This window comes from Dendropsophus ebraccatus, chromosome 3 (genome assembly GCF_027789765.1).
Source record: "Dendropsophus ebraccatus isolate aDenEbr1 chromosome 3, aDenEbr1.pat, whole genome shotgun sequence".
Taxonomy (NCBI): Eukaryota; Metazoa; Chordata; class Amphibia; order Anura; family Hylidae; genus Dendropsophus; species Dendropsophus ebraccatus.
In genome coordinates, this window is record NC_091456.1 from 197,231,482 (window position 1) to 197,249,465 (window position 17,984).

At 43.4% G+C, this 17,984-nt stretch overlaps 2 protein-coding genes across 3 annotated transcripts in view; one reads left to right on the forward strand and one right to left on the reverse strand.

The window, feature by feature from the left end:
* Positions 1-17,984, forward strand: part of LOC138786721 (zinc finger protein ZFP2-like) — a 380,133-nt gene that overhangs the window by 174,128 nt on the left and 188,021 nt on the right. The window lies entirely within an intron of this gene.
* The window catches only part of LOC138786680 (uncharacterized), a 76,188-nt gene continuing 67,578 nt past the window's right edge, over positions 9,375-17,984 (reverse strand). Inside the window, exon 27 of the mRNA XM_069963660.1 lies at positions 9,375-10,580. Coding sequence (XP_069819761.1) covers positions 9,445-10,580 — 1,136 coding nt within the window. The 3' untranslated portion in view covers positions 9,375-9,444. The remainder of the gene's footprint in view (positions 10,581-17,984) is intronic.

The window sequence follows — 17,984 nt, forward strand, 5'->3', positions numbered from 1 at the left end:
CATAAACTGAAACAAGCACAGAACCCAATAAGGCTCAATGTGCAACCTTACACCCCCCCCCCCCCCCCCCAAGCAAAGAAGATGGCATAACCAAGAGCTGTCTTATAAGAAAGATAAATAACCCACAAATAAGTGGAACAAAAGATGTGTATATATGAACCTATAATATTGATGCAAACAATGTACAGTGGTACCTCGGTTTTCTAACATAATTGGTTCTGGAAGGCTGTTCCATAACCGAGCAGTTCGAAAACCGAGCTGTAAGTTCCCATAGGGAACAATGTAAATGTGATTAATTGGTTTTTACACTCCGTGGGTCAGGTGCAGAGCACCCGGCCCACAGAGTGCAAAAACACTCCACATCCCCCGCAACAGTGAGAGGCGGGAGCGGGCGGCTATTTAAACTTGCCGCCGTGCTCCTGCTCCAATCAGCTGCGGGGGACACCCTGTAAAGAAGTGGGGAATCCCATCATAATGATGGGATTCCCCACTTCTTTACACGGTGTCCCCGGCAGCTGAGAGGAGCAGGAGCACGGCGGCAAGTTTAAATAGCCGCCCGCTCCTGCCTCTCACTGCGGGGACAGGCTGTAAAGAAGCCGGCTCCCAGCGCTGTCCTCCTGTCTCTCCCCACCAGCCCCCGCCGTCCCGGGGCGCTTCCGATAAACTTACCCAGCCTGTACACCCCTATAGACTGCGGCGCGCCCGCAGCCCCGCACACCAGCTTCTTGCTTCGCTGCTCCCCGCCGCCTCTGCAGGGTAAGAGAGAGTCTGCAGAGGCGGCGGGGAGCAGCTGGAGCAAGAAGCTGGTGAGCGGGGCTGCGGGCGTGCCGCAGTCTATAGGGGTGTACAGCGCTCCGGGCCGGCGGAGGGGCTGGTGGGGAGAGACAGGAGGACAGCGCTGGGAGCCGGCTTCTTTACAGCCTGTCCCCGCAGTGAGAGGCAGGAGCGGGCGGCTATTTAAACTTGCCGCCGTGCTCCTGCTCCTCTCAGCTGCCGGGGACACCCTGTAAAGAAGTGGGGAATCCCATCATTATGATGGGATTCCCCACTTCTTTACAGGGTGTCCCCCGCAGCTGATTGGAGCAGGAGCACGGCGGCAAGTTTAAATAGCCGCCCGCTCCTGCCTCTCAGTGTTCCGAACACCTCTAACTGTCAGCTGAACATCAGTTCAGCTGACAGTTATCCCCCTGGTTTTGTTCGGATACCGAGCAATGTTCGGATACCGAGCAAAACTTCAGGGGGAAATTTAGTTCGAAAACCAAATTGTTCGAACTCCGAGGTGTTCGGAAACCAAGGTTTTACTGTACTACTAAAAAGATAAATGCAGGCAATATGCCAGTCACACCCAAAAATGAATCAACAAAAAATAAGGTACTGGTATAAACAAATCAAATATCACAGAGCAGCTCAGGGGGGTGGCAGGAGCAGAGTCCCCACGCGTTCCGTCCTAAGACTTCATCAGGGGTTAATGGCCACCGGTACATGTGCACTTTTAATAGGCCTTACGCAGATTGTATCTCCCAACAGTCTCGCCTCACCCTCTCACCTCCATTCCCCAGACGCCGGCTCTATGACAGGTGTTGCTATAGTTGTCCCGAGTCCGCCGCGCGTACAGCACAAGTTGCCGGAACTGACGTGTAGGTCTCATGGTTATCAGACTATCACATGGTCGGAAGTGACGTGTAAGTCACATGATCCACAAAAACATCACATACACGATGCAAATGTGCACCAGCGAACACGTACGTGAATGTGCATGACACGAGTCACATGACCGCATGTCCCGCCCCAATACTAAACACATTCTGTCCAGACCAACACACTATGGTATCAAGCCAGTCACCCGGCGCACAGTCCAGTTTCGGTGACGGCACTTGAAAAAAATATATATAAGAAGTACTCATTGCTTAACCAATACATTGCGCATGCGCTAAAAGTTATGTATATATAAACACAAAATAGGCTCCGGCGCAACAATAGTAATAATAATAAGATGTAATAGTCATTCCGGCGCAACAATAATGGTAACGATTAAATGTAAATGCATACTCTTATAATAAAAAGTGATAAAATGTAAATATGTAACATATAGAGATCCACCTTTAAAAGGGCATAAAGGAGTATGTGTATACAAAAATATATATATCATGAGTGGAAAATTAGGAACCCTATCTATATACAATAAAAAGATTATATATATATATAAATTATTAAATTAATTTGTTGTGTTATTAATTTATATTAAATCCTAATCCATGCAAAAGACTACCTAATGTGCATATAAGTGTAAAACATTTTCATTAATAATCCCATGTTTATAACTGTAAAAGCCATGTAACTAAACATAAAAGGAATATAATATATTAAATATGATACTTAATAATAAATGTGCTACCAATATGACGCACCCCTAAATATAAGATGACAATATAACAAAATAATAATTTAATTTTTAAGAATAATTTATTAATTATAAAGGTGAAAAAGTGAAAAATTATATGAAAAAGATTTGTTACTACAAAAACCTAACGTAAAAACGGCGTGAAGCAACCTGTGAACTAAGAATTAGGTCTCTAGCAAAAATATATATGTATTTTCTTCCTTTCATGTGTATATAAATATCTTATGTCAAAACAGGACGCAGGAGGGAGAGGGAGCATAATAGCTCCCATCTCCTGTTTGTACGGGCAACCAGTGCCCGGGGGCGAGAGGGCGAGCGAGACTGTTGCTCCTTACGAAGAATAATATTATGATGAAACAAAAAATAGAGATAACCGAATCATGTACAATTGTGTAATCGAACCAAAGTATCGACAATTGTGCACGGGATACAGGCAACCTGTCAGGGCAACAAAACGGATGAATTATATTGATCATTATTCTAATTACAAGAACACAGACCATATATTATTACTAAACAAGGCTACTAAAGTGTAGTCCATTTGCATGGTCCGGCTCTCTCTTGGGAGTCCAGTAGGTCAGTTGTCTAGGCGGCTAAAAAGAATAAATCCATGGGTAGTCCAGCCCAGTAACACTTTCAGGCCCCAATATGGGCAATTGACTTGCAGGGTGGCATCCATTGCTGCCAATGGGGAAGTGAAAAGCAAAAGTTCCATGTCCATTGATAATAATGTAGCACCAGGGGTTTCAATTATATTACATTCCATGTATATTCCTTTCTCTAGAGTGGCTTGACGTCTAAATATTCAGGAGTATTGCGCTTGCATGATGTGATCGGGCCAGCCCCCAAGTATCCCTTGGCTTCATCGTAATTTTGCATGGTGGACGCACACGACAATTTATGCTGTAAACATGGTAAGGTGATGTTGTTCTCCAAATGGGACCTATGAGCTAACAAATGAGCAATCAATCAAAAAATATATATTCCAAATATATAATGAGAAAAAAAGGTTCCATGGCCCCGAGGAGACTTCGAGTGCAGATTTTCCCGACATGGGAGGTCACCCCAGATTTTCGCAAGCTCTGGGAAACTGGTTTACTCCAATGTTCCAAGATTATTATTGGCATGTTGTTGCAACACGACAGGGAGTTGCTTAATGAGACTAAATTGAAAATTAGAAATCTAAAGGCTGTGATTAATACTTTTGACAGGGAGTCTTTGGTAATACCATTTCAGGCTCGCCTTAAAGATATTCTGGATAAGTATGAGAAGGAGATAGTGGCGGGCAAAAAGAATAAGTTTGCCCGGGATAAAATGGACTTTGAAAAAGAGAGGGCTTATAAATGGAAACATCAGGGGAATGGACGAAATACTCATGACACCAATAACATGACCCCAAGAACCTCAGAATCCAGTCAAAGTGACGTTTTTTTTATCAGAAAAACGAGGAGGGGATACCGCAAATCCTCGCAAAAGAGGGCCAAGATATCGAGCCCCAACTCCAACGAACCGTTACAAGAGGAGGGCATACAACAAACAATAACGGACACTGATACTCTCCGTATTATAAATTTGTCATCCTATCAACTTACTGACACAGAGAGGTCAGTATTGGAGAAGGGTTTGACCTTCTCACCTATGAATACCTTGGACAAATTCACAGTGGTCAAAGATGTTTATTTGTTTTGCAGGAAGCTCTCATTTAAGATGCTCTATGATCGATCACCAACTAATATGGATGTACCTGCCGAGGACCGTCAAACACTATTGGATCTCCTGGACCTATTGCAAGAAAATGAATCTACTACTCCAGGTAATTTCAAGAACATTTTACGGAAGCCTTCCTCCTCTACTGTACCACTACATCTCTTTCCCCCTATCCAGATGTTTTTTAATTTGGTATGTAATGATCTATGGACACTTCCCCTGAAAAAATGGAAGGATCAGAATATCACGAGGGAGGAAAGATTGGCCATAAAAACATTAAGAGAAAATACCTCCTTTGTAATCAAGGAGGCGGATAAGGGAGGTAATATTGTCATCTGGCCAGTAGAAATGTATCTTCAAGAGGCGGCACGGCAGTTATCCAACACACAATTTTATGTGTCTTTAAAATCTGATCCCACCTGCATTTTTAAGAAAAAGTTTTTACATTTGCTTAATTCAGCTAAGAATTATGGAATCATCACTAAGAAAGAGTTTGATTTCATGTGGATTGAGAACCCGGTGGTAGCCACATTCTATCATTTGCCTAAAGTCCACAAGGACGTAAATACTCCACCTGGCCGCCCTATTGTGGCGGGCATAGGCAGTTTATGTGAGAAGGCCTGTATCTATTTGGAATTGGTGTTACAACCCTTGGTTTTAAAATTGCCCTTTTACTTAAGAGACTCCTCCCACCTATTACAAGAGCTTGAGGATTTCCCTCTGACCAGTCAAGTCCTTATGGTCACATGTGACGTGGAGTCCCTGTATTCAAACATTGCTCACAGGGATGGCATACATGCAGTGGAGACTTTATTACGTCAGGAAAATGAGATGGACATGATGACAAACTCTTTTGTGATAGATTTGTTGACTTTGTCTTTGACAGGACTTTCTATCGCCAGGTGTCCGGTACGGCCATGGGGGCACGCTGTGCGCCCTCCTACGCCAACCTCTTTTTGGGGTGGTGGGAGGGGGCCAGTGTGTACCCCCTGGCCCAATTCCAGGAGCATGTCCTCAGATGGTATCGTTTCATTGATGATGTCTTGTTTTTCTGGTCAGGTACCGAGGACCAGTGTCGACGGTTCCTGGATAACCTAAACAACAACACTTGGAACATACCTGTTGGACAATTCTCAAGACTTAAAAGAATTGCTCGGATGAGTTGGATTTTCGATCAGCAGCATCTGATTTGACAAAACGATTTAAAGCCAGGGGTTATTCTTAGTGTGTTATCTCTAGAGGCTACAACCAGGTCCGTAACAAAACACGTACTGAACTATTACAAACATGACCCAGACAAGATGAACAGAAAATAAGGATCATCACCACTTACAATAATCAGTGGGATGACGTAACGAGGATCCTTAGATCCAGATGGGACATCTTATTGACGGATCAGAAACTAACGCACCACCTGGACTCTAAACCCAATATCGTGGCAAGACGGGCTCGCAACCTAAGGGACCAACTGGTATCTAGTCACTTTACACACCCCACTGTGACCTTGGGAAGAGACACAAAATTTAAAGGATCACATCCCTGTGGAAATTGTTACATCTGTAGCTTCATGAGGACAACAACTTTGTTTGTGAATCCCCGAACTGGTACATCATATCCCATTCACGACTTCATAAATTGTCGGTCCAAGAATGTCATTTATAGCATCATATGTCCATGTGGGAAGATCTATGTAGGACAAACCTCCCAAGAACTAAGGAAAAGATTCCAAAAACACTTATCAACAATTAATCTGGCTTCAAGAGACCTCAACTTGGATAGGACACTCACGTCGGTTGCAGCACACTATCAAGCATGTCATGGTGGTAAGTGTGAGGGTACAACCCTGGTGGGACTGGAGGTGATACGGGGCAACATTAGGGGTGGCAGTTTAACCCCCCGTTTGCTCCAACGGGAATCCCGGTGGATTTATGAGTTACAATCCAAAGTCCCACAAGGGCTTAATGAGGATCTTCTTTTCACAGGGTTTTACAAAACATGAGATGGATGATCCCAGTCCTCTGAACAAAAAGGACATCTCCGTAGTCCTGGCTTCCCCCTGATGGGATCAAGCATATGATCTGGAATCCTGGATGCCTTCGGATGGGGTAAGTTTGCATTGTGGTTGCACACGTCTCCAGTGTGGACTTATTGGAGCTACAAATATCTTATTATGGTTCTATTTATTTTACATATATGTATTATCCACAGATGTTTAATCATAATCATTGATTTCATCCTTTTTCATTTTGGTCTTTAGTTTAGTTTTGTTTGGCTTGTTTGCTGTTTTTGTTTGGTTTCACAATTATTGCAGTGGGGTTTTTTTTATCACGGTATCATCACCGCATTTATACACTAATCACCAACATTAGTCACTTTATCATTTGTCATTCTTGTTCATATCATCTGTTCTGTACTCACATTTTATTGAACACACAAAGCGGTCACTATTGTTTTTTATCACCCTCCCACACTATTCACATTATCTATTATTATTTTTCACACGTATACCTGATTTTTCACTCAAGTATTTTACGTATAATATATACAAACCTGTTTCCTTTTCCCCCTTCCCTTTTCCTTTCCCCTCCCCCCCCCCTCCTTTTTTTTTCATTATATATTTGGAATATATATTTTTTGATTGATTGCTCATTTGTTAGCTCATAGGTCCCATTTGGAGAACATCACCTTACCATGTTTACAGCATAAATTGTCGTGTGCGTCCACCATGCAAAATTACGATGAAGCCAAGGGATACTTGGGGGCTGGCCCGATCAAATCATGCAAGCGCAATACTCCTGAATATTTAGACGTCAAGCCACTCTAGAGAAAGGAATATACATGGAATGTAATATAATTGAAACCCCTGGTGCTACATTATTATCAATGGACATGGAACTTTTGCTTTTCACTTCACCATTGGCAGCAATGGATGCCACCCTGCAAGTCAATTGCCCATATTGGGGCCTGAAAGTGTTACTGGGCTGGACTACCCATGGATTTATTCTTTTTAGCCGCCTAGACAACTGACCTACTGGACTCCCAAGAGAGAGCCGGACCATGCAAATGGACTACACTTTAGTAGCCTTGTTTAGTAATAATATATGGTCTGTGTTCTTGTAATTAATGATCAATATAATTCATCCGTTTTGTTGCCCTGACAGGTTGCCTGTATCCCGTGCACAATTGTCGATACTTTGGTTCGATTACACAATTGTACATGATTCGGTTATCTCTATTTTTTGTTTCATCATAATATTATTCTTCGTAAGGAGCAACAGTCTCGCTCGCCCTCTCGTCCTCTCGCCCCCGGGCACTGGTTGCCCGTACAAACAGGAGATGGGAGCTATTATGCTCCCTCTCCCTCCTGCGTCCTGTTTTGACATAAGATATTTATATACACATGAAAGGAAGAAAATACATATATATTTTTTCCGGATTATTATATCTGGTTTTGCTAGAGACCTAATTCTTAGTTCACAGGTTGCTTCACGCCGCTTTTTACGTTAGGTTTTTGTAGTAACAAATCTTTTTCATATAATTTTTCACTTTTTCACCTTTTATAATTAATAAATTATTCTTAAAAATTAAATTATTATTTTGTTATATTGTCATCTTATATTTAGGGGTGCGTCATATTGGTAGCACATTTATTATTAAGTATCATATTTAATATATTATTCCTTTTATGTTTAGTTACATGGCTTTTACAGTTATAAACATGGGATTAATGAAATTTTTTTTTACACTTATATGCACATTAGGTAGTCTTTTGCATGGATTAGGATTTAATATAAATTAATAACACAACAAATTAATTTAATAATTTATGTGTGTGTATATATATATATAGATAGGGTTCCTAATTTTCCACTCATGATATATATATTTTTGTATACACATACTCCTTTATGCCCTTTTAAAGGTGGATCTCTATATGTTACATATTTACATTTTATCACTTTTTATTATAAGAGTATGCATTTACATTTAATCGTTACCATTATTGTTGCGCCGGAATGACTATTATATCTTATTATTATTACTATTGTTGCGCCGGAGCCTATTTTGTGTTTCTATATACATAACTTTTAGCGCATGCGCAATGTATTGGTTAAGCAATGAGTACTTCTTATATATATTTTTTTCAAGTGCCGTCACCGAAACTGGACTGTGCGCCGGGTGACTGGCTTGATACCATAGTGTGTTGGTCTGGACAGAATGTGTTTAGTATTGGGGCGGGACATGCGGTCATGTGACTCGTGTCATGCACATTCACGTACGTGTTCGCTGGTGCACATTTGCATCGTGCATGTGATGTTTTTGTGGGTCATGTGACTTACACGTCACTTCCGACCATGTGATAGCCTGATAACCATGAGACCTACACGTCAGTTCCGGCAACTTGTGCTGTACGCGCGGCGGACTCGGGACAACTATAGCAACACCTGTCATAGAGCCGGCGTCTGGGGAATGGAGGTGAGAGGGTGAGGCGAGACTGTTGGGAGATACAATCTGCGTAAGGCCTATTAAAAGTGCACATGTACCGGTGGCCATTAACCCCTGATGAAGTCTTAGGACGGAACGCGTGGGGACTCTGCTCCTGCCACCCCCCTGAGCTGCTCTGTGATATTTGATTTGTTTATACCAATACCTTATTTTTTGTTGATTCATTTTTGGGTGTGACTGGCATATTGCCTGCATTTATCTTTTTAGTAGTACATTGTTTGCATCAATATTATAGGTTCATATATACACATCTTTTGTTCCACGTATTTGTGGGTTATTTATCTTTCTTATAAGACAGCTCTTGGTTATGCCATCTTCTTTGCTTGGGGGGGGGGGGGGTGTAAGGTTGCACATTGAGCCTTATTGGGTTCTGTGCTTGTTTCAGTTTATGGTTTTAGGTGTTTTTAAATGTCTGTATTGTTTGGTTGTGTAAAATAAACTTTATTCATATTCTTGTTTATTATATATTGAGGTGCAGCCTGTTTTTCTACACTCACTTCTGTGTTTTTTGTATCATTTTTTTTGGGAGTTTAGTGGCTAGCATTCAGCTAGATTGCATTGGTGGTGCCCGCAGAGGAGGTTTCAAGTTCTCGAGTAGCACAGTGACATCATCATAACCGTATATATATATATATATATATATATATCCACATGAGATGGAGGGAGAGGAGACTGAGGTTTAGAAGAAACATTTTATTACCAATTGGTGAGAAGTTTGGAGCTGCGGTATATGATATCTGTATTACCGCCACATCTCCTCTGTACATGGGGAATACATAGCTGTGGTATCCGGCTTCTATCTGCTTTCTGGAGAACAGACGTCTGACTGATCACTGAGAGATCTGACTCGGCTTCTCCCCTGAGTGACTGTTGAGATGTTTCATAAGGTTATATTTCTGCCTGAAACATTTCCCACACTTATCACATGAGTATGGCTTCTCTCCTGTGTGAGTTCTTTCATGTACAATGATATGTGATTTTTGAGTAAAACATTTTCCACATTCTGAACATGAAAACGGCTTCTCTCCTGTGTGAATTCTTTGATGTTCAACAAGCTGTGATTTCACAATAAAACATTTTCCACATTCTGAACATGAAAATGGCTTCTCTCCCGTGTGAATTCTTTTATGGTTTCTGAGATGTGATTTGATAGCAAAACATTTCCCACATTCTGAACATGAAAATGGCTTCTCTCCCGTGTGAATTCTTTTATGGTTTGTGAGATGTGATTTCATAGCATAACATTTCCCACATTCTGAACACGAAAATGGCTTCTCTCCAGTGTGAGCTCTTTTATGGTCTGTGAGATGTGATTTCACAGCAAAACATTTCCCACATTCTGAACACAAAAATGGCTTCTCACCTGTGTGAGATCTTTCATGTTTTAAGAGATTTGATTTGTCACTAAAATATCTTCCACATTTTGAACACGAAAATGGCTTCACTCCTGTATGAGTTCTTTGATGTTTAACAAGACAAGATTTTTGAGTAAAACATTTCCCACATTCTGAACACGAAAATGGCTTCTCTCCAGTGTGAGTTCTTTTATGGTCTGTGAGATATGATTTCACAGCAAAACATTTCCCACATTCTGAACATGAAAATGGCTTCTTCCCTGTGTGAGTTCTCTGATGTTGCAGGAGTTGTTGTTTCTGAGTAAAATATTTTCCACATTCTGAACATGAAAATGGCTTCTCTCCTGTATGAGTTCTTTGATGATTAACAAGATAATATTTATGAGTAAAACATTTCCCACATTCTGAACATGAAAATTGTTTTTCCTCATTTTGCCTAACAAAATGTGAGAGATCAGAAGGCAGGATAGGTTTAAAAGGATCAGATGATTCACAGCTGCCATGAGGGGCTGGGATAACAGAATATTCTTCATATGTATCCTGTGTGATAGGATTCTCTGCTTTATAACCTGAAAATATCAGATTTCCCTCTGATCTCCGGGTACAGTCACCTGACAATAGAGAAGAGTAATAACCTTAGAAATGTTTCATATTGTAGCTTGCCTTACAATGAGCATGGACACCTATCTCTGACAGATGTCTATGCACCCCATGCTATTTAGATACTGTAGCCTCACCCAACACACAAAATAATGTCGGGGCCTTGCCAGACTGACCAAGAGGAGGCCGGGGCCTCGCCAGACTGACCAAGAGGAGGCCGGGGCCTCGCCAGACTGACCAAGAGGAGGGCGGGGCCTCGCCAGACTGACAAAGAGGATGCCGGGGCCTCGCCAGACTGACCAAGAGGAGGCCGGGTCCTCGCCATCTGTGGTAGAAGTCCATGTAAAATGAATACCTATTGCTCAGCCACTCTTCATTTGTCTCCTAATCTCCTAACCTAAAAAAAAAAAATTGCTGGTGTTGTGTCTAAGGCTTATCTAAACATCGTGACAGAGAAGGTGGGAGGGTGAAGTGAGAGACAGAGTGAGGTGAAAGTGAAGATGTAGAGAATAGAGAGAGAGGGAAATCATAATAGACTTCTTGATAACAACCACCCAACTTTCCCAGGTGCTGATAAACCAAGCTTAGAAAGAAGTCGCTATCTCTGTATATCTCCCCCTTCTCTGTCTCTCCTGCTATCTCTGTATATCTCTCCACTTCTCTGTCTCTCCTGCTATCTCTGTATATCTCCTCCCTTCTCTCTCTGTATATCTCCCCTTCTCTGTCTCTCCTGCTATCTCTGTATATCTCCCCCTTCTCTGTCTCTCCTGCTATCTCTATATCTCCCCCCTTCTCTGTCTCTCCTGATATCTCTGTATATCTCCCCCTTCTCTGTCTCTCCTGCTATCTCTGTATATTTCCCCCCCTTTCTGTCTCTCCTGCTATCTCTGTATATCTCCCCCTTCGCTCTCTCCTGCTATCTCTGTATATCTCCCCCTTCTCTGTCTCTCCTGATATCTCTGTATACCTCCCCCTCTCTGTCTCTCTCCTGATATCTCTGTATATCTCCCCCTTCTCTGTCTCTCCTGCTATCTCTGTATATCTCCCCCCTTCTCTGTCTCTCCTGCTATCTCTGTATATCTCCCCCCTTCTCTGTCTCTCCTGCTATCTCTGTATATCTTCCCCTTCTCTCTTTCCTGCTATCTCTGTATATCTTCCCCTTCTGTCTCTCCTGCTATCTCTGTATATCTCCCCCTTCTCTGTCTCTCCTGCTATCTCTGTATATCTCCCCTTCTCTGTCTCTCCTGCTCTCTGTATATCTCCCCCTTCTCTGTCTCTTCTGCTATCTCTGTATATCTCCCCCTTCTCTGTCTCTTGTGCTATCTCTGTATATCTCCCCCTTCTCTGTCTCTCCTGCTATCTCTGTATATCTTCCCCTTCTCTGTCTCCTTTTCCTGCTATCTCTGTATATCTCCCCCTTTTCTGTTTCTCCTGCTATCTCTGTATATCTCCCCCTTCTCTGTCTCTCCTGCTATCTCTGTATATTTCCCCCTTCTCTGTCTCTCCTGCTATCTCCTGTATATCTCCCCCTTCTCTGTCTCTCCTGCTATCTCTGTATATCTCCCCCTTCTCTGTCTCTCCTGCTATCTCTGTATATCTCCTCCTTCTCTGTCTCTCCTGCTATCTCTGTATATCTTCCCCTTCTCTGTCTCTCCTGCTATCTCTGTATATCTCCCCCTTCTCTGTCTCTCCTGCTATCTCTGTATATCTCCTCCCTTCTCTGTCTCTCCTGCTATCTCTGTATATCTCCCCCTTCTCTGTCTCTCCTGCTATCTCTGTATATCTCCTCCCTTCTCTGTCTCTCCTGCTATCTCTGTATATCTCCTCCCTTCTCTGTCTCTCCTGCTATCTCTGTATATCTCCTCCCTTCTCTGTCTCTCCTGATATCTCTGTATATCTCCCCCTTCTCTGTCTCTCCTGATATCTCTGTATACCTCCCCCTCTCTGTCTCTCTCCTGCTATCTCTGTATATCTCCCCCTCCTCTGTCTCTCCTGCTATCTCTGTATATCTCCCCCCTTCTCTGTCTCTCCTGCTATCTCTGTATATCGCCTTCTCTGTCTCTCCTGCTATCTCTGTATATCTCCCCCTTCTCTGTCTCTCCTGCTATCTCTGTATATCTCCTCCCTTCTCTGTCTCTCCTGCTATCTCTGTATATCTCTCCCCCTTCTCTGTCTCTCCTGCTATCTCTGTATACCTCCCCCTTCTCTGTCTCTCCTGCTATCTCTGTATATCTCTGTATACCTCCCCCTCTGTGCAGGAATAACATATACACTTCTGCCCCTCAGTCACACATACAGGCACCCAGCTTTCCCAGGTAGCAGAGCTGTGTATATATCAGTCAGTAATAGGCAGATGTGAGGTAATTCCATATAGGAGAGTAGCGGAGCTGCCTGTGTGAGGAAACAGCCGTATATTGTAGCTGGGAAGGTGCACGGCCATTACTGACATCCATATAGGAGAGATTCCATTGGTTCAGCATAATCATGTGATCAGTATCCCAGACTGCCTGCTTATTGGTCAGCAAGCACCATGTGACTAACAGGCCAATCAGAAGTGACAGGACAACTGATGCAAATTAGCCATGAGGAAGGTGGATGGTTTACAAGCCAGGACAGAGGAGACCTGGCCCAGAGCAGTGACTGCACACTGACAGGCTGACACAAAATGGCCGCACACTGACAGGCTGACACAAAATGGCCGCACACTGACAGGCTGACACACAATGGCTGCACACTGACAGGCTGACACAAAATGGCCGCACACTGACAGGCTGACACACAATGGCTGCACACTGACAGGCTGACACAAAATGGCCGAACACTGACAGGCTGACACACAATGGCTGCACACTGACAGGCTGACACAAAATGGCCGAACACTGACAGGCTGACACAGAATGGCCGAACACTGACAGGCTGACACAAGATGGCGGGACACTGACAGGCTGACACACAATGGCTGCACACTGACAGGCTGACACAAAAAGGCCACAGCTAGAGGGGTGTCACAAAATGGCTGCACACCGGCAGACTGACACAAGATGACAGCACACTGACAGGCTGACACAAAATGGCGGCAGCTAGAGATAAGAGGGGACACAAAATGGCGGCAGCTAGAGATAAGAGGGGACACAAAATGGCGGCAGCTAGAGATAAGAGGGAGAACAAAATGGCGGCAGCTAGAGATAAGAGGGGACACAAAATGGTGGCAGCTAGAGATAAGAGGGGACACAGAAATAGAAAAAAAAGAAACTACAGAACTTCCTGGGCAGCAGCTGAGAGCAGAAGAGATGAAGCCTCCCTATGTGAGTAATGTATATGCTGGGGAAAGGAAGAGACATGTGGGGAAATGTTTTTTAGCGGAGTGCCCCTTTCACCTCTTAAGGACGGAGCCAATTTTTGTTTTTGCGTTTTCGTTTTTTCCTCCTGTGTATAAGGCCATAGCACTTGCATTTTTTCACCTAGAAACCCACATGAGCCCTTATTTTTTGCATCACTAATTGTACTTTGCGATGGCAGACTTATTTTTGCATAAAATATGCTGCAAAACCAGAAAAAAATGACATGCGCGTTGAAAATTAAAAAAAAAACAACGCAATTTCTTTTCTTTGGGGTTTTTTCGTTTTTACGCTGTTTGTCCTATGAAAAAACTGACATGTTATATATGTTCCTCAAGTCGTACCGTAAATAAAAATAAATAACTGAACTAATAATTTATCGCATTCCTGATATCACATATTAAAACGATATGCAACTTGCATAACTTTTATATTGTTTGATGGCTTTTAAAAAAAAAATAAAACAGTCTACAGAAAAAAAAGTTCCTTAACATTGCTCTATTCCCAGGCTTATAACGCTTTTATTCTTTGGTCTATGGGGCTGTGTGAGGTGTCATTTTTTGCGCCATGATGTTTATTTTCTATCGGTACCTTGATTGCGCATATGCGACTTTTTGATTATTGATTATTACAATTTTTCTGGATTTGATGTGACCAAAAATGCACAATTTTTGCACTTTGGCGGGTCTTTGCGTTTACGTCGTTTACCATGTGAGATCAGGAATGTTATAAATTAATAGTTTGGGCGATTATGCACGCGGCGATACCAAACATGTTCATTTATTTATTTATTTTTATTTATAAAATGGGAAAAGGGGGGTGATTCAGACTTTTATTAGGGGAGTTGTTTTTTTTATTAATGAACACTTTTTTTTTTTTACTTATACATTAATTTAAAGGGGTTGTCCGGCGATAAAAAATTATTCACAGAATAACACACATTACAAAGTTATACAACTTTGTAATGTATGTTATGTCTGTGAATGGCCCCCTTCCCCGTGTTTCCCCCCACCCACGCTAGACCCGGAAGTGTGGTGCATTATACTCACCGCATGTCGTGTCGTCCACGGTCTCCGATCGTCAGCAGTGACGTCTTCTTCGGGAGCTTGGCGGATCTTCCCGAGTGCCGGCCACCCTCTGCAGCGTCATCCGAAGCTCAGCCGCGATTGGCTGATCATAACTGTGCTCAGCCAATCGCGGCTTAGCGGCTGATGACGCGGCCACGTCATCAGCTGCTCAGCCGCGATTGGCTGAGCACAGTTATGCTCAGCCAATCGCGGCTGAGCGTCGGATGACGCTGCAGAGGGCGGCCGGCACGCGGGAAGATCCGCTGGCCTCCCGAAGAAGACGTCACTGCTGACGATCGGAGACCGTGGTCGGCACGCGACAGGTAATGTATAGCGCACCACACTTCCGGGTACACGGGTGGGGGTGGTGGGACACGGGGAAGGGGGCCATTCACAGACATAACATACATTACAAAGTTGTATAACTTTGTAATGTGTGTTATTCTGTGAATAATTTTTTATCGCCGGACAACCCCTTTAAAGTCTCTCTGGGGAACTTCTAATACAACTACACTGATAGCTCATAGAGATCAGTGTAGCTGTATTACAGAGCACCGATCCATGAGATCGGTGCTCTATTGCTTTGGTCTGCTGCAGACCATTGTAATAGAATACCGAGACGGGATCAGCATCATTACGTCGCTGAGGCCAGGCCCGGTAAGATGAAGGGGACCCCCCTCAGCGATCAGGGATCCGCCACTAGGCTGCAAATAACACTGTTAGATGCAGCTGTCATGTTTGACAGCTGCATCTAACGGTGTTAATTAGCAAGAGCAGTGATCGGGCCACGGTCCCGTGATGCAGATAGCAGTCGGGATCGGGGCAGTTCAGAGCAGGGTCGCGGTGCGGCTCCCCATCTGAACTCCTCTTGTGGACATATGACGTACGGGTACAGCATATGTCCTCAAGAGGTTAATGTTCCTAAACCGGAGATTATTGCAGCCGGGGACAGGACTGTGCAGCTTATAGTCACTTTAGTGAAAATTGCTTCCCCAGCAACTAGGGGGGCCTCACAGTTAGAGAAGCGCTGATCTACACCAAGGATCGTTCTCTCAGAAACTACAACTCCCAGCAGACCCTGATAGCTGCATACTGAGAGTTGTAGTATACACAAGGGAGAGCTGGACACAGATACAGATCAGTCCCGGATGGAAGCGGGTGATCGTGACGTTTCCTACTGGTTCTTGATTGGTGGCCCCAGGTACTCTAATCCGACATTGTAACCGCCCACTAGACACTTGAGCCTCATTTGCATTATTAAAAAAACTGCAGCGGTTTAAAACGTGTCGGGGTTCTCATGTGTTCTATGTGATCTGTGAGTCTGTAGGAAGGGAGAATGCTGGGAAATACTATGGGGGAGATCTATCCTGCAGACTCACAGTAGGAATGTCTTGTGCTGCCCATAGCAACCAGTCACAACTCACATAGCAACCACAGCTCACAAAGCAACCAGTCATCGCTTACATAGCAACCAGTCACAGCACACATAGCAACCAATCACAGCTCGCATAACAGCCACAGCTCACATAGCAACCAATCACAACTGAGATGGCAACCACATTTCACACAGCAACTAGTCAGCTCACATAGCGACCAATCACAGCTCACCTTGTGTACACGATAAAATCATCAAGCAGCCAGCAGAGGGCGATAGGATACTATTAATGGGGGACATGATAACAGTGTGGGGGCAGGAGGGTAATAGTGTGGGGGCACTCAGTAACCTGATAGGAGTCTAATAGGAGTAATTGAGCATAGAGCAAATACTTTCCCCCCATCAGTAGTGACAGCAGGTGATGTAGCTATCGGCCTCGTCTGTTCCTTACAGCCCCATAATACAGAGAGGACGTGTGTATATAGTCATGTCTTACCTGCTGATGTGACAGGATAGGTTTACATGCAGAACAATCTGCAGCCTATAACAGGACCAGCACAGGGAACTGTATCCCTCTATATAATAGTCCTACAGTTACCAGATAATACCACTATACAGGGAACATATATTATCACCACATACTGTATCCCTCTATATAATAGTCATACAGTTACCAGATAATACCACTATACAGGGAATATATATTATCACCACATACTGTATACTCCTATATAATAGTCCTACAGTTACCAGATAATAACACTATACAGGGAACATATATTATCACCACATACTGTATCCCTCTATATAATAGTCATACAGTTACCAGATAATACCACTATACAGGGAATATATATTATCACCACATAGTTTACCTCTAAATAATAGTCATACAGTTACCAGATAATACCCCTATGAGCTGAAGTACCCAGAATGCACAGTGGTCTTTGTGAATTACAAGTGGAAGGTGAGCGGTGACTGACGGAATGTGCCCCACCCAGGAAGATCCTCCTGTTAGAAGAGGCAACTTTTTGTGTTCGTCGATCAGCGGTAAATGATGGCAAACAGTCGATTACGAGAACGACCAGAAATCGTTCACTATAACACACAGGACAATAGTCGTTTGTTATGATCGTTACTAAGATCGTTTACTCCATCTGATCCCAGCAAATAAAGGAACGATGTGCACATACACGGACGATCATACGCAGAAGATTAGCCAACAATTACCAATGACTTTAGGGTCAGCTTAAAAGATGTAATCAAGGACAAGAACGTTTTTTTAATCGTTGCCTGCATACACATGGAACGATTATCATTATCAAGCGATATAACGACTTTTTGCACGATAATCGTCCGTGTAATATGGCCCTTAGAGATAGATGGCTGCTGTCTAGAGAAATTCCCGCACAAACCTGTGATCACCAAGTCCTACAGGGTAAAGGATGTCGCCTGTGGGATGTAAAACAGCAGAAACAGGTTCTCTGGAGCGACTAATCCAGGTTCACCCTCTACCGTTCGGATGGCAGGGTTTGGGTTTGGCGTCTGCCTGGAGAACGCCTTCTGCCAGAATGTATTGTACCAACAGCGAAGTCCAGCGGAGGTGGAGCCATGTTGTGGGGGTGTTCCCCTGGT